The 22,234-nt window shown below is 48.0% G+C and overlaps 1 protein-coding gene and 1 pseudogene across 1 annotated transcript; one reads left to right on the top strand and one right to left on the bottom strand.

The window, feature by feature from the left end:
• Positions 1 to 331: 331 nt before the first annotated feature.
• On the bottom strand, positions 332 to 9,548 carry LOC147004184 (chymotrypsin-like elastase family member 2A). Its single transcript, XM_085838736.1, has 8 exons — positions 9,509 to 9,548; positions 9,100 to 9,194; positions 7,837 to 7,934; positions 7,320 to 7,448; positions 6,943 to 7,079; positions 4,530 to 4,675; positions 3,405 to 3,557; positions 332 to 425 (listed from the first exon to the last, which is right to left on the bottom strand). The coding sequence occupies exons 1-8, from the start codon at positions 9,546 to 9,548 to the stop codon at positions 408 to 410; spliced, it is 816 nt and encodes a 271-aa protein (XP_085694862.1). The 3' UTR covers positions 332 to 407.
• A 3,253-nt stretch (positions 9,549 to 12,801) lies between these two features.
• Positions 12,802 to 22,234, top strand: part of LOC147004183 (caspase-9-like) — a 20,122-nt pseudogene continuing 10,689 nt past the window's right edge.

Below are 22,234 nucleotides of genomic sequence, written 5' to 3'. Positions count from 1 at the left end.
TGCTAAGTGAGCCTGGTCCCCAGGTGGCAGTGACCAGGCATAGTGAAGTGCTGGGACTCCCTGCAGAATGTGCCATCGCCTGTCTTTAAAGCAGTTCTGCCTTTCACTTATTTTTCTGGTTTCCTCTGCTCTTTGCTTTGTGAAAGTCCACTTGAGTTTAGATGGTAGGAGTGCCAAGCCTTGTTTGTTTATTTTTGAGCCGGGGTCTGACTTTGTAGCCCAGGCTGACCACAAAATCTCCATCCCACTGCCCAGTCTCCTCCTGAAAGAGCATTGCTTTCAGGGCCCTGAGGTTAGGGTGTCGGGGTAAGAAGACAGACTCATTCGAGGATGTGATTCATAAATTACTTTATTACTATTTCCTTTCTATGGCATTTCCAGGGGGATAGTGGCAGTGATGTCTTCAGTTAGTTCCTTGCTATCACCTGCAGGATACACAGGAGAGTGAAGAGGTTAACCGAAACACTGGGCATTGAGTTCAGTGACTCTTAGGGCCAAGAGGGGTCAAGAAGGGTCTTAGCCTGGAGTCCTGCTTGGGTGTCAGGCCAGGAAGGCCTGGAATCACCAATCATTACATGCCAATTGTACAGATGGGTATGAGGTGGTTTTTTTTTTTTTATGTAATCTGTTTCTTTGTTGTTGTTTTGTTTTGTTTTGTTTTGTTTTTTTTCTGAGACTGGGTCTCTGTGTAGCCCTGGCTGTCCTGGAACTCACCATGAAGTCAAGACTGGCCTTGAACTCACAGAGATTTGCCTATCTTTGCCTCTGAGTCCTGGTGTTAAAAGTGTGCACTACTGCACAGGCATCTCACAGTTCAGAATGGCAGGTGCCAGCTGAGTTCACTAAACAAGTAAAATGTGTTGATGGCTTACGGTGAGCAGACCATCTACACATGCAGTTGTGGGATTTTCTTTGTTGTTTGTTTTGAGGCTGGGACTCATTATGTAGTCTAGGCTAGCCTTATTACCTTCATGCTTGGCTACATTTGTTTGGTTGGTTTTGTTTGAGACACGGTCTCATGTAGCCCAGGCTGCCCTTAAAACAATCCTCCTGCCTCTGATTGCCAAGTCCTGGCCATTATGCATCTTCACCACCATCTCTGGCAATACAGGATCCTTTGTTTTGTTTTGTTTTGTTTTGTTTTGTTTTGCAGTTTTGGCTTCTATGCACACAAGGCCCAGATGAGCACAGAGCATACAATTGACAGCAATTGCCTCTGTGGAATGGGCACAAAGGTTAAAGCCAGGGGAATCTTCATTTCTTACGTGATACACACTTGTGTTCCTTTTATAAGCAATATTTTAAATAAAGCAATGTATTCCCTTCAGAACAAAACAATAAAGCTGTGATTGCTGAAGTCTCCCATGTTGGCATTTTTCAGTGGACATTTGCTGAAGGGATGAATACTGGGGTTGTTTGTGCCTTTTATTGGTGGCCTGTTGGCTCCAGATCATCACCTAAGGCTGTCTAGACAGGTGTGTTCTGAGGCACCCCCTTAGGGTTGCAGCTGTTTGTGTCCACACACTAAAAACAAACACACACACACACACACAGCACCTTGGGCTGGGACCAGATGAGGCTCCCATTGTCTCCTCTGCAGCTTCTCCAGGGACAGCTGACTGCTCAGCCCTCAACCCCTGCCTGTCTCCCAACATTCTATGGCCTTGGCCACTGTCCCAAGAATGCAGGGGGCTCTGCCCTGGTACCAGCAAGGTTTGCTATCCCCTTTTGGTCTTCCTAACTCCTGGGCCCAGCCATATACCTTGCTGTGTTTGCCCATGGCTGGAAACAGCAGGTGGTGGGACAAGAGGTCAAGCTTTGGGTCCCAAAGGTGCTGCCAGGTTCAGCTGTGTTCTAACTAATGCAGCAGCTGGGAACAAAAAGAGGATCAGAGGATCTGGCTGAGACAGAGCCCAGAAGCATCCTTCCACCCAATCATGGAGGCTCCTTCGAAATACTCTAAGCTGGCTTTCGATTTCCCTCTGTCAAAATTTAGTCATGGCCCCTGTCCTCAGTTCACAATCAAAACAAACTAAAACAGAAAACAAAACAACAACAAAAACTTCCAAACCCTAACCTTTCTCTTGATTTTCCATTTTTCTCTAACTTACTTAAAAAAAGAAAAAACAATGTGAATAAGTTAAAAACAACAACAACAACAACAACAACAAGCATCAACTCGTGGTGTGTGCTTGTATGTACCACAGCACACCCAGGGATTGAACTCAGACCACCAATCAGGCTTGGCACCAAGCCCCTTTATCCCACTGATCCATTTCTGAGCCCTGACAAGATTTCTTGGGAGCTCTGGGTTTGAGTCTCCTTGTGCTGAACTGACCCAGCAGACAAAGGCCAGAGAGAGGCAGGCAGGGGAGAGCAGTCAGTCATCATGGAAGCTCCCTCAGGCTGGCTCTATCAGTCCAATCCATTGTGTACACGTTCCTAGCTGCCAGTTCATAGTTGCCTTTCATAACACCTAACTCAATTTAACATTCCCTGCACATATAATTGGGTGTCGATGAGCCAGTGGCAGCTTCCTTTCATTGTGGGCGTTGCCACATGTGCCACCACCCTGCCTGTTCTGTGGTACAGCCAGCTGTACTTGCTGAGGAGTCTGGCTCAGTTCAAGAAAACCAAACCATTTTACAGAAAAGCCAACCAAGAGAGTGGATTAAAATACACCCTGTGTGCAGAGTCCTCCCCATTCCTAGTGTCCCTCTCAGGACACTGTGCTCCTTTAATCTTCACCCAGGGCCCCTGACTGCCAATTTCCTGCAGTTGTTCCTGCTCCCTGCCAACCCCCACCATACCCTGACCACTGCCTGGACTCTCAGCTGCTCTGGCTGTCCAGTGTGCCTCTGGGTTCCTCTTGGCTCTGCCTCTCCAGCCCTAGGATCACAGGCACTGCCTACCATGCTTGGCTTTTTGCGTGGGTCCTGGGGATTGACCTCAAGTCCTTGTATTTGCAAGACAGCTGCTTTATTGCCTAACAGTTGATATTACTCTTTTAATATTGTGTGATTATTATAGTAAAAGGGAAATTGAGCTTCCACAAGAGGACTCTCTGGAACTCAGGCACAGAAGATTAACTTAGCCCCATTTGCCTGGGAGTGGCCCAATGACATAGAACTGAATAGTCCTTTGTCCTGGGGCAGTCAGGGCAGCTCTTCATCTTATGGTGGCCTGGGGGTGGGGCACTCTTCAGGAGAATTAAATGCTAAAAAGTTAAGGTTGTAGGAGTCTCAATCTGGGTGTGGGATTTGCAGATAACTATCACCGACAGCACTGGAGGGTGGGGACTGGGCCTATAGACCCCTAAGAAGAAATTCGATCCACGTGCTGATTCTGGGAACCCCTGGCTCCCCTCATGGCAGGGCTGTGGGCTCAGGGATGGCAGTTCTTACCGAGTTGATCCAGTCAATGTAGTTGGAGACCCTGGTGAAGACAGACGGCTTGCGGGGGTAGTTGCAGCCCAGAGAGGAGCCGAAGCTCACAATGCCGTGCACCTGCCACTGGCCATTAGATGCCTGGCAATTCAGTGGTCCACCGGAGTCCCCCTGCGGAAGCCAGAGTTGGGCATGAAGGGAGGAAGAGGGTGCCTAGAGGGGCCTGGTTCTTAGTATGTTGTTCTACAAGGACAATGTCCTCTGAAGCCAGCCTTATTGTTACAGGTGGTGGTACCATGCCTCTAGGAGCTGGTATTTATTTTTTGGATAAAGAGCCTCACAACGTGCCTCTCCTGCCTCACCTTCATAAATGCTGCCATGACAGGTGTGGATTATCATGTTGGCTCTGCTCATCTTTTACTTACTTACTTATTTAAAAAAAACAAAAACAAAAACAAGGTCTTTCATGTAGCACAGGCTACGCTAAAATGTGCAACAATCCCCCTGTCTCACCCTCCCCAGTGCTGGAGCGGTAGGTATGTGTTCCAAGTTGGCAGCTATGCCATTTCTATGCCTCTTTTCGTTTCACCCTCATGAGAGCCCATCAGGCCAGAATGAGCTTCTATGGTTCACTAGAGAAGGCAACTGTTCAGACAATGGGACTTGTTGGAGGGAGACTTGTTGTGGGTAGAGTGTGAGGGTGTGGGTCTAGTCAAGGCACTGAGTGCATCTGAAGGTGTGGCTCCCTTCCCCCTCTGTCTTTCTCTGTAGAATCTGCCTGTACCAAGTCCTTTGGTTCCTGACACTGTCTTTAAGAAGATTTCTGTAGCAGCTACCCAAGGGGCCACTTTGGGCCGGTACTGTCAGATGACAGTAATGAGAGATCTGGGTGAGAACCAAAGAAGACTAAAGACTTCCTAGCAGTTAGGTCAAGAGAACGCTAGAGGGCGATGTTACTAATAACATGTTCTCTGGGGACGAGGAGAACAAGGACAGGTTCTGAAATGTTCTAGAAGTTTCCAAGGCTCCTCCTGCCCAGGAAGGAAGGAGAAGATGGATCCTAGGGCACCTCCCTACCCCCAACTCCCAGGACACCACATCCGTGTAGCCTTTTGCCGTAGACACCCGACTGGGGATACTCACATTGCAGCTGGAGGTCACGCCGTCACCACCAGCGCACACCATGCTGGTCTTCACAGAGCTTCCCCACCAGCTAGCGCTGGAGCAGGTGGCATAGTCCACAACCAGCAGGCGGCCCTGCCTCAGGGTGTCAGGACTGGCCCCGTTGGCTGAATGAGACCACGGAGAGAAGGCATGAGCGGGGCTCCCAAGTAAAGAGGAAACCATGGGACAAACGAGGATGTGCTTAACGTGAAATTGTGAAGACCTGAGTTCAGATACCCAGTGTGCGTGGAAAGAGCCAAGTATGGCTTTCGGGGTGGGGACGGAGACAGAGACAGGAGGATCCTTGGAGCTTGTTAGCTATGTATACAACACAGGGGTATGAGAGGGAGAACTGTTGCTGCTGTGTCTTCTGTCGACCCCTCCCTTTCTGGTCCAGGTTACCCTGTCCCTTCCACAAGGTTGCTGCAGCTGGCCAGGTTAGTTTGCATTGTGTCCTCAGTTGATTGGTTGGTGGTCTGGCTACTTACTGGTGATTGGTTCAGGGTGAGCATCTGACTCAACCCTAAAGCCAATGAGCTCCTTGCTCTGGGAGTCTGGCGTGGGCAGTGGCGGCCATTTTCTTTTGTGTGGAGAAGGATGAGGCAGAAAAGACTTGGAAGGAGAGTTTCTGGTTTCTTGAAGGCTCCACACGGCCTTGATCTAAAATGTTCCTGACATCTAGCTATGTGTCTGCCCTTGGCTTAGAATTCCTCTTTTTGCTGGGCTAGTTCCACAGGTTTCTCTGACTTTCCTATGAGAAAGAGCTGCCATGAGCCTTCTGGGTGGAATAATTACTCTATGGTCAGGGTAGTTTTCCTCATGAGCCCAGTGACATTGTCTACATCACTGCCAAGGATGGCCAGGATAAACATCATTTAATCATCTCTCTCTCTCTCTCTCTCTCTCTCTCTCTCTCTCTCTCTCTGTGTGTGTGTGTGTGTGTGTGTGTGTGTGTGTGTGTGTGTTTGTATGTGGAAGTCAGAAGTCAACCTGTAGTGCACTGGTTCTCAACCTTCCTAATCTGTGAGTCTTTAATACATATAGTTCATGTCCTGGTAACACCCACCCTTGAAAATTATTTATTGCCACTTCATAACTGTAATTTTGAAACTGTTATGAATAATAATGTAAATATCTGAATAGCAGGACATCTGATATACAATCACCTAAGGGTCGCAACCCATACAGGTTGAGGACTGCTTCTCTAGCGCCACCACGTGGGCTTTTAAGTTAAGGTCTATCCTTAGCTTAGGGCTCACCCAATTGGGTGAGGCTGGGTGGCTATTGAACCCCAGCAATCTGCCTGTTTCTACTTGCCCATAGTTGGGATCGTAAGAACACACAACCACACCTGGTTCTGAGGACGTGTGTCCCCATGCTTGCAAGGTAAGCTGTTTACCCACTGAGTTACTCAACATCCCCACCCCCCATTCCTCATTATCATTCCTTAATCACAGTGTATCATGCTCTCCAAACGGGCCAGTCCTCACAGTGATATTTATTCCTGTTTGGCAGATGGGACATGGAAGACTGCTCTAATTTAGTACTTGGTTAAGACTTTCCTGGGTCCAAAGCACTTCATACATATCTGTGACCATCCCCACAGACCTTGTACTTTACACATGAGGAGATAGGCGTTACAGAGGGCCCAGCATGTGCAAAGTGTGTATATCCAAGGAGCCTGGGCTACCTCCCTGCCTCTCTGTTCCAAATTCCTTGTTTGCTGTTGGACATCATTGGTCTCTATGGAGAAGAAAACGGCCACCACTGCAAACTCTTCTTTGTCAGGAGAGCGACTTCTCTATTTGCAGTTCCTATTGGCTCAGCTCCAGTCAAGTGCTCATCTCTGATCCAGTCACCAGTGATCAGAGCTCTAACCGATCCAATGAGAAGACTTGGGATAGCCAAACCCAGCTTTAGGCAGCGGGAAGACAATCTGATGAGGGCCTTGGGGATTTCATGGTTTCCCGGAACCCTGAGGTCACCTAGTACATGTTATTCTGAGCTCTGGCCTTGGGCTCCATGAAAGACACAGTGTGGTCAATGCACAGTGGATAGTAGTACTAGTCGTTCTTGTAGTCACTAGTGCTTCCACGGACTGTCTTCTCTCACCTTCTCTGTCTCTTGTCTTCTCTGTACCTTGTCAACCCTATATAGCCACTACCCCACTCCCTGTGCTGTTCTCTCCCATTTTACAGACAAGGAAGTCACCAGAGGGGCTCAGCAATGTGCCTGAATCATACAAATAAGAATGCTGAGATGTGAAGCCCAGACATAGTTAGCAGTCTCCACTAGCCTGTCCCTCTAAGGCAGCCAAACACCCTAGGGACAGAGGTACCAGCACCTCCCTTCTCTGCCAGGCCTTGGGGGTCCCCTGCTTGCTTTTACTTACTCTGCAGCAGGCCCCAGCCTGTGACATAGCAGACATAGTTTCTCGGGAGAACGGTGCCAGCGGGTGGGAGGCAAGCCGTCTGGATATTCTTGCTCAGGGTCACTGGGCTGGCCAGTTTGATCAAGGCAATGTCATAGCTGGGTCAGCAAAAAAGATAGAGCAGAAAGTGTGTTCACTCTACCCGTCTACCTTTGTCATTTCCCATGTATGATCCCTTGCTGACCCTGCAGGCAGGGTGGCAGGATCTCCCATGGTCTTTGCTTCTCCCTCCTCCACCATTCCCGCATGGGCCCCTGTAACTCCCTTCCCTTCAGAGGAGGCAGAGGTGTGTGGCTGCCAACCCTACCCCTGAGAGCCCCAGACAGGACAGAACATACCCATTGCCGATGTTTTGGGAGTTCCACATCTGGTGGACCACAAGCTTAGAGACTTGAACAGCAGCAGAGCCAGCTCCGGGGTTGGAGAGGCTGTGTGCGCCCAGCAGCACACGGTAGGTCTGATAGTTGCTGTGAGGGGCAGAGTAAGAGAGAGGTCAGTGAACTCTTCCCGACCTCCAGTCTCTGTGAGCAAGGACACCCCAGTGCAGAGTGCTATCAAGGAAACACTCCAGAACCATCACTGGTTATCCCAGGAAGGCAGGTGCTGGGCTGCTTCTTCCTCTGTGTCCTATGGCACGGGGCATTCAGTGCAGTGCTGGGTATGGACAGGGAATCCTGCAACCCTGAACCACCTATAGATGTGTACCTGGGCCAAAGGCAGGTGCGTGAGGATTTTCTCCAGGGCTCATTTACAGCCCATGGATCGGTCCAGTTGGGGATCTGTGCTCTAGGGCTGAGTGCCATTCCAGGACACTGTGAACAGCTAGGCGAGCAGGCAACCATGGAGTTCTGTTACCTGATGCAATGGGCAGCTGTCAGAACCCAGTTGTTGGCCACCAGGGAGCCTCCACAGTTGTGGCGCCACCTTCCAGAGGATAGGACCTGCAGGGAGACCTGGGGGAGGGAGATGGAGAGAACAGATGCTTGGGTGGGAGAAACTGTCTCAAATCAACAGCAAAACTGAAAAAAAAAACCTATGACAAACAAAATATTAAAAATTTGAATAAGAAGGGCATGATATGTCTGTAATGTCAACACTCAGAGCCCTGGCCGAGACAGGAGGATGGAGAATTTCAGGTCAGCTTGTGCTACCTAGTGAGCCTGCATTGTAGCACTTAGTTCAACCCTCATCTTATGTTTTCTTTAATTTCTGGCAGTCTTGCTATGGAGCCCTGGCTGTCCTAGAACTCCCTCTGTACACCAGGCTGTCCTAGATCTCCCTCTGTAGACCAGGCTGGCCTAGAACTCCCTCTGTAGACCAGGCTGGCCTAGAACTCCCTCTGTAACCAGGCTGACCTAGAACTCCCTCTGTAGACCAGGCTGGCCTAGAACTCCCTCTGTAGACCAGGCTGGCCTAGAACTCCCTCTGTAGACCAGGCTGGCTCCAGTCTGGAGATCTTCCTGCCTCTGTCTCCCAAAAGCTGAGTTTAAGGCAACACCAGCAAGAAATTTTTAAATATATCGATTGTAAAGGTCACATCCATACTATGAAAAGACCTAGTAATTTGTGCTTGTGTCCAATTTCAATTTGATATGATATGACTATGATTAGATCAGTGTAAGCAAACAGTTATTTTCACTGGTAACATTATAACAAAGAATTCATTTGCAAGCCAGATGGTGGCACACTTTTAATCCCAGCACTTCGGAGGTAGAGGCAGGAGGATCTCTGTGAGTTCAAGGCCAGCCTGGTCTAAGAAAGAGTCCAGGACAATCAAAGAAAGTTACACTGAGAAATAAATCAAAACCAAACAACCCCTCCACAACAACAACAAAGAACTAATTTGCATAAGCAGCTCTGACTGGTCTCTTCCAGCACTGAACATTTGCATAGGAGAGGTGACTGACTTATGGAGTAACCTGTATGTGCCAGCAAGCGTCTAATTTTAAATCGGCAGCATTACAAATGTGTCTCAGAGTGGTGGGCCGCTCCCCTTTGAAGTCTCTGGAGAAGTAACCTTTCCCTCAGCCCCCAAATTGGGCAAGGTTGTCAGAATGTATCTTATCTGTGTTTCTACCCGGCCTCATCTTTGCTCACCCATTGGTGTGGCTGACTTACCTGCCAGGGCCAGGTGTTGGGTGTGGCCTCTTGACCCCCAACTACCCTGCTCACATCATCCTCCACTTCATAAGTGGGGTACCCGCAGCTGAGGGCTGTGAAGAGAAGATTGAGAGAGGATTGTGTTGGTTGGGTGTGATTTTTCTGGGCATACCTGAACCCCAACAGGAAACCCTTGCTTTGGAATGATCTTCGAGGTCCATGAGTCCTGTCCTCCACCCCAGCTCCTAGCTGCCTTTGAAATAGTTAACTGAAGCTGGCCTTAAATTCGCCACCCTCTTGTCTTAGGCTCTTGAGGCTGACACAAGGAGTGTGTCACCATGCCCTGCTCCAGGAGGGACCGGAGAGGGGACAGCAGCTCGAGAGAAGAGCAGGAGACTCAGGTTCCCAGCTTCACCAGATAGGTTACCTCCAGCCACCAAGGCAGAGAGCAGCAGTGTCCTGATCATGGTGTGTCTGTGGATGTCTGTAGTCTTGCCCTGGCCATCTTCCTTTTTATGAGTGGCCTTATCAGCCAGAGAAGCAGGAGGAGTATGCAAGGTGGAGATTTTCCCAAAGTCAAGTGCAATAAAGGGCTGGAGTCCAAATGTTTGGTTTTCTTGTTTTTGTTTTTTTTTCCATTCCCTTGTCGTTCTAGAACTACACTGAAAAACATGCCAAAGACAGGTCCTTTGCCAGCACACACCTGGAACCCCAGCTCTCGGGAGGTAGAGGCAGGGTGATCAGGAGTTAAGATTATCCATGGCTATGTAGAGTGCTCAGGGTCAGCCTGGGACACACAAGATTGTTTCACCAACCCCTCCCCCCAAATGACAATAGCAACAACCACCACCAAGAAATGTATATTCTCTCTGTTTCAAGAGGCCTCGCTGAGTGTTACCAGAGGGAGAAGGACAATGCTTGTTCCTGGGAAAGAAACATTAGACCAGCTTCGGAAACAATCAGTAGAGGACAGCCTGGTCTACAAAGTAGATTTCAGGACAGCCAGGGCTACACAGAGAAATCCTGTTTCAAACAAACAAAAAAAGGAAGGCAGATGGGAAGGAAGGCAGGTAGGAAGGAAGGAGAGAGAGAGAGAGAGAGAGAGAGAGAGAGAGAGAGAGAGAGAGAGAGAGAGAGAGAGAGAGAGGATGCTGGTTGATTTTTGTTGCCTTGTCCTCTGTGTGATGCTTTCTATGCTGTTCAATAAAGACAGAGCAAAGCCCTTTGTGAGGGACAGACAATCACCCAGCAACAGACACACAGGCACAGAACACATAGAAGAGACTGTCTCACACACAGGAACAGATGCAGACACAGAGATAGACAGATTCACAAGGCAGCCTCCAGGCAGGCACAAGTTCAGATGTGCACAGTAGACAGACGGGACAGAAGCCTCCAAGAGCATCACATAGAGAATTCAAATCTGGACTCGCTCTTGGGTAAGTCACTCCTAGAGGAAGTGTTTCTATTTCTTTCCTTAATGCATTGCTATTGGTGGCAATTCAAAGCTAACTGCTAATGCACAGGATCCATACAAACTAGGGGCTGGAGGTGTAGCTCAGCCAGTGGAGGGCTTACCTAGTGAAGCCTTGGATTGGAATCTCAGCACTGCAGAACATTAGTTCCTGGGGGCACAGGCCTGTGATCCCAGGGCTCCAGAGGTGGAGGCAGGATGATATGCTGTGTGTCTTCAGCCTGGGCTACATGAGAAACTATCTCAAAAAAGAAAGGAGAGAGAGAAAAAGGAAAGAAGGAAGGAAGGATGGAAGGAAGGATGGAAGGAAGGAAGGAAGGAAGGAAGGAAGGAAGGAAGAGAGGGAGGGAGGGAAGAAAGAAGGAAGGAAGGAAGGAAGGAAGGAAGGAAGGAAGGAAGGAAGGAAAAAAGGAAGGGAGGGAGGGAGGGAGGGAGGAAGGAAAAAAGGAAGGGAGGGAGGGAAGGAGGGAGGGAGGGAGAAAGGAAGGAAGAAAGGAAGGAAGGAAGGAAGGAAGGAAGGAAGGGAGGAAGGGAGGAAGGGAGGAAGGGAGGAAGGGAGGAAGGGAGGAAGGGAGGAAGGGAGGAAGGGAGGAAGGAATTCAGGTACAGTTCTGGGACTTCTGTGTGGGTGGGAAGCTCAGGGCAAGAATTTTGCAAAAGTAAGGGGTGTTGGGGTACGGGATCCTATTGAACGGGAAGTCAGAGGGTGTTTTGTTCTAGCTCGACCCCTAACAGCCTTGGAATAGGTAGAACCTTTGTTTATGGCCACAAGGATCATGAAAGCAGCCATTTTGGAAGTGTCAAGGTCAGTTTTCCCTTAAAAGTCAAGGTGCAGGTGGCACTCTTCTCGGGGTGTTGGCTTGGAGGTCCAAATAAGTTTTCTCTAGATGAAGTCACCAAACAAACAGCAGTTTGGCACTTGGCATGAGCTTGCCGGGTGACCTTGGCCAAAGCCGGCAGGCTCTCTGCCTGAGGGTTGTCTATCTACAAAATGGAAGGACACATATGCTCAGTCTCTGTCTTTGCCTCTGTCTCTCAAATTGAACCTGGGGAGTTGCACATGCTAGGCAGTCTCCAGCCCTTATCCATCTCTCCAGCCAGAAACCATCATTTCATGCTTGACAGGCCCGTGCTCTACCAACTGAGCCTCATGCCCTCCCCACCAGCTGTTTTACTCTGAGTGATCATAGGAGCCTTCAGAGCATCGTTGGTTGTACCCCTTAGATACCAATCCCAGTTTTGACAACCAAACATGACCATCCTCATTGCTACATGGACCCCTGGGGAACAAGCCACCCCGAGGCAGTTTCTTTCCCATTCTGTGGTTGTAGCCCCAGATCATTTCAGGAGCATCTAAGATAAGTTTTCCCAACAAGTGGATTTGTTTTGCCTGTGGTCACGTGACTTCCATAGAACCCAGAGCTTGGTGGGGAAGGGGATGTAGTGCAGGGACTGGTGGAGACTGCAGCACATGTGCCATCCTTGTCTTGGCAGGAGGCTTCATCCCAGACCACTTTCCCAGCACTAAGGCTGGACTGCCTGTGAATCCAATCAAAGCTGTTTTGCTGAGAGGGAGCAGCGAGGAGTCACTGTGGTACCATCCCACCGAACCCCATGTGTGACTTCCTAACAAGTTCTCACCCTCCTCAAAAACTAAGATGCTGGAGATCTTGAGGTCTACATTCAATTCTCTTATTTTAATGTAAGAAACACATTTAGAAAAATTTAAGTACCTTGTGTAACCTACTGACCACAGGCTTGCTACTTTTAGTAGGGCTAATTATCACATAGCACAGCACTGGACACCTACAGTAGGTGTCTTTCTGCTTTGCAGAGGTACATGAACTCAGGGCATTGTTGGATTAGGTTCTGTCCCACCTACCACAGGCATATTAAGAGGGATCAGAAGCTGAACTGCCCAGGGAGGCACCAGCAGCCTCTGATTTCCTTCAGCTAAGTGTGGTCAGAGCAGTTTCTGACCTAGTGTTGGCAGTGACAGACTGTTAGAAAGGAGAGGCTTGTTCCAGGGGTGGTGGCACACACCTGTTAGCCAGGACTCAGGAGGCAGAGGCTAGGTGAGAAACGGGAGGTGGGGTAAGGGCTACATGGAAGTCCCTGGATAATGAGTGTCTGGTTATCTATCCAAACAGCAGGCAGGCTCTGGGTCTTGGCAGGATCAGGCCATGCAGCTGGTCACAGACCTTGAGACCCGAGGGTGGCAGGCCCTTCCTTTCTTCATCTCTTGCTTAGAGGACATAGGCCAAGGCACCCTGGCTTCAGTCTTACAAAGCGGTCGGCAAGCAGCCAAGCAGGATCCAGAGGCTGTTAAACCCCTAGACCACCTGTTGCCTGTGGTCCTGGGACCAATGGGACTCACAGCAAAGGAGCAGAGAGTTGTGAAGCTGGACCTGTCACAGCCTGCCTTGGGAAACCTCACCCCAGTGGTGCTGGGGCCAGAAGAGCTCTGGCCTGCTCGCCTCAAGCCAGAGGTTCTCAGACCATAAACACCCAGGCCGGTGGACATTGGTTCTGGCGGAGCTCATGATGTCTGTGAGTATCGAGAGAATGTCTGGTGGGTGTGTGCACTGAGGCTATTGGAGTGTGACTGTGGGTACAGCTTGGATTGAGACTCAGAATTTAATTGTGGTATTTGTCTTAATGAAGGCTCATAGGGGATGAGCGGACGATTCCAGTCAGTCTATAGGAGATGTAATTTTGACAGCCAGTCTGAAAAGCAAAAGTCAGATTTTATTCTTCTTGTTTCTCTCAGTTTTTCTGGGAGATGGGATGGGGCTATTGCTCAGGGTTGGTCTTTGGCTTCTGGTGGGTGTCTGAAATTACCACACCAGACAGGAGGTGTGGGGAAGCTGACTGTCAGGCCTCGGGCCTTCACACATCTGTATTGCATGAAGCATACCCCTCTGTCCCTCCCTCAGTCCTGCCGGGCAGATGTCGTTAGATTCAGCCCTGTCAGCCGGGAATCAAACCCTGGGAAAGTGGAATGGTTTGTCTAAGATGGCAGAGCAACAGAATGTAGGGAACTACGACATGCCAGCGGTGGGCATGTGTGCCCAGGGCGCTGCCACCTACACTGTCACATTAGAGGACATTCTATGTTCTGGTCTCCTTTACATCTGTCACTTTTGCCTGTCTTTGACCATCATTACAAGTGAAACCCTGCCATGGGAGCTCAGCTGAATTTGGTATATTTCACCCATCATATCTGCATTTGATTCACGGTGTGGTATAGACCACGGGTCCTTTTCATTCCTAGCTGGTAGTTGTTCCTTTTGCCAATAGCCTGGAGTTACAGATTTAGCAGGGCAGGAACACAAGGCACGAAGCTGGAGCAGCAACTTGTACAAAGGCTGTGGAGCAACGCTTGCTCCCTGCGGTTTTCTCAGCCTGCTTTCTTACTCAGATCAGGACCACCTGCCCAGGGATGGCACTAACCACAGTGGGCCGGGACTTCCCCTGTCAATCACCACAGACTTGCCTACAGGCCAGTCTCATGGCGGCATTTCTCACTGAGAGTTTCTCTTCTCGGCTCTGACTTGTGTGTAGCTGACGTAAAACTAGCCCAGACCCTGTAACTTTTGAAGTCCATTAAAGTAGAGAATCCTCAAGTTCTGCAGGTGCTGTTGGCCGAGGAAGAAGGAAGAGGATTGGTTCTGGAATCATTTCTGTGTGTAGTGACCTCATGACAGGAGACAGATAATACAGGGGACCCAGTGCCCATCTCCCTCTGGTGAATATCAGTTGGCCTCATTAGGACAGCAGTCTGGGCTTGAAACTTGCTGCTCTTTAAAAAAAAAAAAAAAGATTTATTTATTTTATGTATATGAGTACATTGTCCCTGTCTTCAGACACATCAGAAGAGGGCATCAGATCTCATTACAGATGGTTCTGAGCCACCATGTGGATGCTGGGAATTGAACTCAGGACCTTTGGAAGAGCAGTCAGTGCGGATAACCACTGAGCCATGTCTCTAGCCCTTTGCTGTTCTTTTGTGCTGTTCTTTTGTGCTGTTCTTTCTTTCTTTCTTTCTTTCTTTCTTTCTTTCTTTCTTTCTTTCTTTCTTTCTTTCTTTCTTTCTTTCTCTCTCTCTCTCTCTTCCTTCCTTCTTTCGTTCTTTTTTCTTTCTTTCTTTCTTTCCTTTCTTTCTTTCTTTCTTTCTTTCTTTCTTTCTTTCTTTCTTTCTTTCTTTCTTTCTCCAAGATTTATTTATTGTGTACTTTATACAATAAATTATTTTTATAATATATACATTGTGTGTGTGTCTGTGTGTGTGTCTGTGTGTGTGTCTGCATGCATGCCTGGTGCCCGAGAGTCCACAATAGGGTGCCGTATCTCCTGGAACTGGACTTAAGGATGATTGTGAATTGTGATGTGTTTGCTGGGATTTGAACCTGGATCGTCTGCATGAACTGCTAGTGAGCCACCACTCTATCCCTTACCTCCACCTCCCTTAGTCCTTTCTGCTCTGGAGTTTCATATGAATGGAATCATGTGTTGTGTATCTCTTTGGTTGGCTTGTTTGCTTTAGGGTAACTTCTTCCTCTTCATGTTTCCCAGGGCATCCAGGTAGCTGGCTCCTCTTTAGGCTGTCCCCCAGAGGGGCTGAATCCCAGTTTGTGGCTTTTGAATATGACCTTAGTGAATATTCTTGGCCAGCTCTTTTCAAAGGTGTAAGAGTGTGTTTAACATTCTTGGCAACTCTTAGACACTTTCCAATACTGGCGGTGTCACATGACTCTCCTATTCCGGAGACCCCATTTCCCTGTTACGGGGTTCTCCTTACATCTCCTTGCCTTTTCTTGGATGAACCTCAGCACCCATAGTTCTTCTTTCTCCTGTTTTCTCAGGTGCTCCAGGGAAGATCAGGGGACATGCAGATATGGTGAGTCCTCATGTGGTTAAGGTTTGTCTGTCCCCGAAGCCTGGCTGGGGAGTACGGTTCCAGTCACCACTACCCCATGGCTCCTGAACCCAGAGGGCCCTCTGTCCTCTTTCACCCATCTGCTCCTGTAAAGTCAGAGCTTGAACCTAAAGAAAGGCTACTGCCTCTGGGGTGTCCACTCCAGGACAAGCCACTCAGGCTGTTCACCTCATGTATGTCCTCAGTGCCTCCCATGTGCTGGGGACAAGACCACTCACCCCGCAGAGCCCTGTGCTAGGGAGAAAATTCAGACAGAGGAGTAGATAAATGGAGTGCTCAGATGCATGGGATTGAAACAGGTTGTAGAAGAGGAAGATCAAGGGCCCTGAGCCTGGGTGGTAACTGCCTCAGGAGATCAGAGCCTGGGCCCTGGCCTGCTCTGGTAGAGCCTACCACATGACCCTGCGTTGAGCCCTGGGCCAGCTACAACAAGTGACATGGTATTGTATAATTCCTTTGGGCAAATATGTCTGGGTTGATTTTTGTTGTTGTTGTTGTTGTTGTCTCTTTTGCTTGTTTTTTACTTTTTGGGGGTTGGGGAAGGTTCAAGACAGAGTTTCTTCATGTAGCCCCCGTTTCCCATGAACTCTCTCTGTAGACCACGCTATCCTCACAGGGATCTACCTGCCTCTGTCTCCCGAGTTCCTGGAATCAAAGGTGTGTGTCACCATCTCCCGCTCCTTGTTTGGTGTTTTAAGGCATTACTATTTTTTTTTTCGAGACAGGGTTTCTCTGTGTAGCCCTGGCTGGCCTGGAACTCACTCTGTAGACCAGGCTGGCCTCGAACTCAGAAATCTGCCTGCCTCTGCCTCCCGAGTGCTGCGATTAAAGGCGTTCACCACCACGCCTGGCTGGCATTACTATTTTTACGGCTCTGGGTGTTCTCCCTACATGTATGTGTGTGCACCGCATGTATGCAGTGCCCAGAAGCCAGAAGAGGGTGTCGCATCTCCTAGAACTGGCGTAACAGAAGCCTGGGAGCCACCATGTGGCGCTGGAAATTGAACTGAGGTCCTCTGCAAGAGCAGCCGGTGCTCTTAGTGACTGCACCATCTCTCCAGCCCTCCATTTTAGTATTTTCAAAACTAGAGTTTATTGTTTTGTCCAAGACGTCCTAGAACTCAGTATAAAGCCCCAAAATCTCTTTGAATTCATGACAGTATTCCTTCCCAATGTCCCTGGTTTATGGAGATTTTTTTGGTGGGGTTAGTGGGGGGCAAGAGTTGTTTTGTTTTGTTTTTGAGACAAAGTGTTTCTTTGTAGACTAGTCTTGGAAACAGAGATCCACCCACCTTTGCAATTCAAGTGTTGGCCATTAACTGTGTGCGCTGCCATGCCTGGCTGGGCTTATGAATGGGAGCCCCTGGCTGGGTTATGATTTTCCGTCCCCAAATACTAAGATGGCATGCAGTTCTCTCAGGTCTGCGGCACACACCTGGCATTCGTTCCTGTGGGTTTTCTCACTGGGATATAGGGTGAGGTCCAGACTGCTCCCTCAGTGGACAGGAAGACCCCATGGCCTGTGCTGGCTCTCCAGACCTGACCCTGTAAGTGGGATCCAGGAGTCCTGGCCTTTCCTGAGGGGTGCACTGAGTGCCCTGATGACATTAGAAACCTGTTATTGCACAGGCATACACTCTGGATTCGGATCCCTGTGGCCACTGCCTCATCATCAACAATGTGAACTTCTGCCCTTCCTCGGGGCTCTGCACACGCACCGGATCCAACGTGGACCATGACAAACTTGAACACCGTTTCCGTGGGCTGAGCTTCATGGAGGAGGTGAAGTACAACCTGACTGCCAAGGTATAATCGCTGTCCCCCGAGAAGCCTCTGCGTCCATTGACGATGACTTGGGCAACTGGTTGAAGCATCTCATTGAGCGAGAGGGGGTTCTGTGGTCTGGCTTTCTTAAGTCTGGCCACTTAACCTCTTAAGCTTCAGTTTCCCAGTTTATGAGCAAGAGTAATTATTTCTACAGAGATAATTATCGTGGGGATTAAATGTCCACCAGAGACTAAGCATAGCCCTTTCCTCCAAATGGTGCCAGTACGTCCACTGTGTCCGTCCCATCTTCAACATTGGGAGCAGAGTGCTGTGTCGTGGCCTTTGGCTGGATCCTGCAAGTCAGATCTCCATTGGTGCCCCTGCCTTAACTGTAGCCTTCCCTTTTAGAAAATGATCACGGCTTTAATGGAGATGGGGCACCAGGACCACCGTGCCCTGGACTGCTTTGTGGTGGTCATCCTCTCTCATGGCTGCCAGGTAGGAGGCCTCTCTGCAGTATCCCTGCCCCTTCTGATTTCATGGCCCCCTTAACTTTGGAGAGGAAGTGGCGAGGCCTTTGTCTCTCCTGTTGTGTCTTCAGGGCCCTGTGGTCCTCTAAGGAGTTGCCCTTGTGGGTGGGAGGTTCTTGTGCGCGCCCAACTGGCCAGGAAGAATGACGCTGCAACAGGATCCTTCTGCACACGTTTATTGGGAGAGCTTGATTGTAGAGGCGAAGAGACCCCAAGCCCAGAACTGGTGCTGCTTATATAGGCCTAGGAGAGGCGTTCTCTCTCATCTGATTGGTTAACTTGTCTCTCATCTGATTGATTAACTTGTCTCTCATCTGATTGGTTAACTTGATCTCATCTGATTGGTTAACTTTGGTTAATTCTCAAAACCTCATCTTGGCAAAAGAACCTTTACTGCCTATGTATGTGTGGTGGCCAGCAGTAGCAAACTGCCACTCTGCAACTGCCACTCTGTAACTGCCACTCTGAAACGGCTTCCCACATCTCCCCCTTTTTGTTTTAATAAAATGAGGCTGGTCTAGGCCTGTGCAATTATGTCCATCTGCCGTGGCTCCTGTTTTAGGTCTTTCCTCTAATGTCACAGCCTTTCCTGTCATAGGGTAACCCTATCGCCACTGGGCCCCGTGTCTTAGGTTGGTCTGTGCATGAGGAAAGTTGTCCGTCTCTGGATACCGCAGTGCTGTGTGACAGTAACTGCTAAATGACCTAGGGCGAACTCTACAAAAGAGGCCAGCCAAAAAATGAATTAGTGGGGAAATCATGATCACCCTATCACGTGCAATGAGGAAACCTCAGTGATGTGCAAGGGCTGATCAATGATCGTTGAGTCTCTCTCATCCCAGTGCAATGTATCCATAAATCCGTGGGGTGCAAGAGCAGAGAACTCAGATGCCAACTAATTCTTGAGCATAGATAACCAAACCTCAGGGGAGGTGCGGTTTTCAATAGCTAAAAGTGCCTGAGTTATAATCACCTTGTCACGTTTTTGTTGGGTTCTGAATTTGCATACCAACCAGAGCATGAACACCAGTCCACAGCATATGGCAGCACCAAACAAATTCACTCCCACCCATTCCTTAAAGTAAGAAAATGCAGAGGTAAGCCAAGAGGTAAAGCCTCCAAGGGTCACTGATTCCACTCTGGTTCCATTAAGGTTCAGGATCTGTATCTGCAGCTTCGCCTGCAACCTTTCCAGCTCCTGCGACCAGCTCCCCTTCAGAACATTCGATAGGTCTGTACTTCTAATAAAAGAATCATTAATATACCTAACGGGAGTAGTGCACACATGCGGAGTGGATGCCACACAACTCATTTGTATGACATCCATCATCTGTTCCATGTTATGTTGTAAAATATCCATTCTCTGATTCACTAACACTAACCCTGAGGCGATATGAGAATCTGCCCTTTTCATGGTAAGCAATGCCTCAGACGATTTTTCTGCTATCTGACTTATAGTGTCAGCAGTATTAATTTGATCTGCCCAATTAGAGATAATCTTTTTCTTTAAAAACCCTACAGGGTGTAAAAGGTTTATCCACATTATGCACAAAGCATAGTGTATGATTTAAATGAAAACTAGTACTCTTATACACCCGTGGCTCTTGAGGAGTTTGTCGTGCATAAGGCACATCCAAAAAACATTCCTTTGCAAAAAACAAAGGCTAGGTAGAAGAATTGGGATGTACCAGTAAAGGTACTGGCCATGATCTTACTATGGCCCACAAAGGTATACTTATCCCGGTCTCAATCATCAGGAGTAAGAATAGCAGGATCATCTTGGGATTCATCTTGATCTTTCACGGTCCTTGTCACTCACGTCGGAACCCAAAGTAGATTTTCTTCACCCTGAGGAAAAAAACAAATAACTCCCTGGGATCTGATTAATATAGGATCCGGGCCATACCATTTACTAACAAGGACATTTTTCCATTTGACCAATTTCATTGGGTGATTGAGGCCATTGTCTGTGCCTTTTGGCTGGTGATCTTCCAGCATCATCCAATTTTTAAAAATTAAGAGTAAATATTGTAAGGGATAGAGCCATCTTTGGCATCATAGCCTCTATCCCCCCCTTTTTGTTTTCGCAAATATTGTTTCAATGTACGATGGGCTCTCTCAATAATGCCTTGGCCCTGTGGATTATAGGGCAACCCAGTAATACGTTTCACTTGCATTTGTTTGCAAAATTGGCTAAATTTAGAAGAAGTATATGCAGGACCATTCACCACGTCCTCCGTATGCCACGGAATGGGCAAAGTTTCCTCAGCGGCCCCTAGAAAAATCCCAGCCCTTTCTTATCTGCTTTTTCTGTGGCTTTAACTGGTGAAATTCTACCTTGTAAATTTTTTCCAATACCTAGTCCAGGTATATATCCCATTCCTTTCATCATTTCCTTGCTTTTCTGAGAGTAATTTACTGGATAGAATGCTTTTATCCGCTCCTGTATACATTATACCTTGAAAGGTTTTTCCTTCTATTTGTAAAGATATGTGCTTTCTTTTCAAACCTACTCTTTCTACCCTGTGTACACTGCTATTGCATATGACCTGTTTTCTTAGGTCGTTCATGTTGTTTAGAATGACTCTAACCTTGAGTTTCCAATTTTAAGCTAACTTTCTGTTACAAGCAAAAGGGTGCCTGCCCTTTTAAGAGCTCCATTTGCAGTTGGCCCTCAGCAGGGCTTTTTCAGCTGTACTTGAGTCCCAGCCACCGTGCAGCTAACTCATCAGTTTCTGCTGTGCAGACTGAGACTGCTTTTTATATTTTTCTACATGAAACACAGAACAACAATCATTCAATCATCCAAACAAATACACATATGAGTTGACAGACATATAGACAATTTGGTGCACCAAAACCAGACAATAGACAGGAATAGAACTTGATGTCTCAAAGGGACACAGATATCCTATCTGGAGCTAAAAATCTCTCCATAGGAGCCAGAGAGGAAGCAGGACGTCTCCCGTTTTCCTTCTGTCCCTAGGAGGGCTCTGAAATAGCTTATTTTCATTTTTTCTCCTTCTTCTAGGAATTCTGCACAGTGGCTGCTTCTAATAGTTACTCCTCTTTCCCTGAGAGCTATCTTTAAGCCTTTGATGAAGGCTGACTCTTTAGTCAAAGTCCTTGAGAGGAGGGTAAATTGACTTAATTTTTTTGTTCTTCATTTTTAATATTATCCTTTGTATCTTTATATTTTATATTCCTTTCTTTTTCTCTCTTTATATTTCTTAAGTTACTTATTTTTCTGTGTGCGTCTTCTTTTTCATTTCTCTCTGTTTCTTATATGCCTTCTTGGTACTCCTGCAAAAGTCGCTGCCCTTCCTTAACACAACCCCAGCAAGGAGAATCTAACCTCTCTCCAAACCTCTGGACAGAAGGTCTGCTTATAGGCGGCTGCCGAGGAGGCATAGGGAGGGGGCACAAAAGCTAATTTGCCTTCCTCCTCCACCTCGGCTCTTTTATTTTGTCCTTTCTGTCCACCTGATAACACTGTGTCTCCTTTCTTTTTCTTTTTTCTTTTTAAGCCCTTCTCCTCTTCTGACATACTCTCTTGTTGCTCTGTAAGGATTTTCTGACCTGTCTTGACTGCCTCGACACAAAGTTTCAAACAGTAACAGAGTCCATATATCAGAACAAACAAGACCAAAACTATCAGACCTACCCACAAAGGGTCAATGGGAGAAAAAAGCATAACTCATGAACCTTAACTTGTCCCAAAGCCGGGAACCTTAACTTATCCCAAAACCGGGAACCTTATCATCTTGATCCTTTCTTTCCTTCCTTTCCCGTCCTTTCCTTTTTCCTTTCCCCTTTCCTTTCCTTTTTTTCCCTTTCCTTTCTTTTCCCTTTTCTTCACTATTTCCTTTTCATTATCACTGATTCCTTTTATTTTTCCTCCCTTTTCTTTTCTTTTTTATCCACCTTTAACCCGGGGATCAATTTGGGAGACTTACTGGTACCACCGTTCCTCAGCTGAAGAGTTCTGAATCCACGCCGGATCCTTCTCAGCAGTCTGTTTTACAGGAACACTTTATTAACTGCTCCTTCCCTGAGATGCAGTTCTGAATCCTCCCTGTAGCAGGGGGTCTTCGCTCGTGCCTGAAGATGTTTCTTTTCCTAGGTTTTCGGCACCACTTCTTGTGTGTGCCCAACTGGCCAGGAAGAACGACGCTGCAACAGGATCCTTCTGCACACGTTTATTGGGAGAGCTTGATTGTAGAGGCAAAGAGACCCCAAGCCCAGAACTGGTGCTGCTTATATAGGCCTAGGAGAGGCCTTCTCTCTCATCTGATTGGTTAACTTGTCTCTCATCTGATTGGTTAACTTTGGTTAATTCTCAAAACCTCACCTTGGCAAAAGAACCTTTACTGCCTATGTATGTGTGGTGGTCAGCAGTAGCCAACTGCCACTCTGTAACTGCCACTCTGTAACTGCCACTCT

This window comes from Mus caroli, unplaced genomic scaffold, assembly GCF_978045245.1.
Source record: "Mus caroli unplaced genomic scaffold, Mus_caroli_1 scaffold_6, whole genome shotgun sequence".
Lineage (NCBI taxonomy): Eukaryota > Metazoa > Chordata > Mammalia > Rodentia > Muridae > Mus > Mus caroli.
Note: the sequence above shows the minus strand (reverse complement) of the source record. Positions and strands in the feature narration are given on the sequence as shown.

Coding starts and splice junctions, on each gene's coding strand:
- LOC147004184 (XM_085838736.1), bottom strand. CDS start 9,548: ATGATCAGGACACTGCTGCTCTCTGCCTTGGTGGCTGGAG. Junction 7,449..7,836: donor ACAGCTGCCCATTGCATCAG/GTAACAGAACTC, acceptor TGCCCCTCACAG/CAACTATCAGACCTACCGTG. Junction 7,080..7,319: donor TCCCAAAACATCGGCAATGG/GTATGTTCTGTC, acceptor TTGCTGACCCAG/CTATGACATTGCCTTGATCA.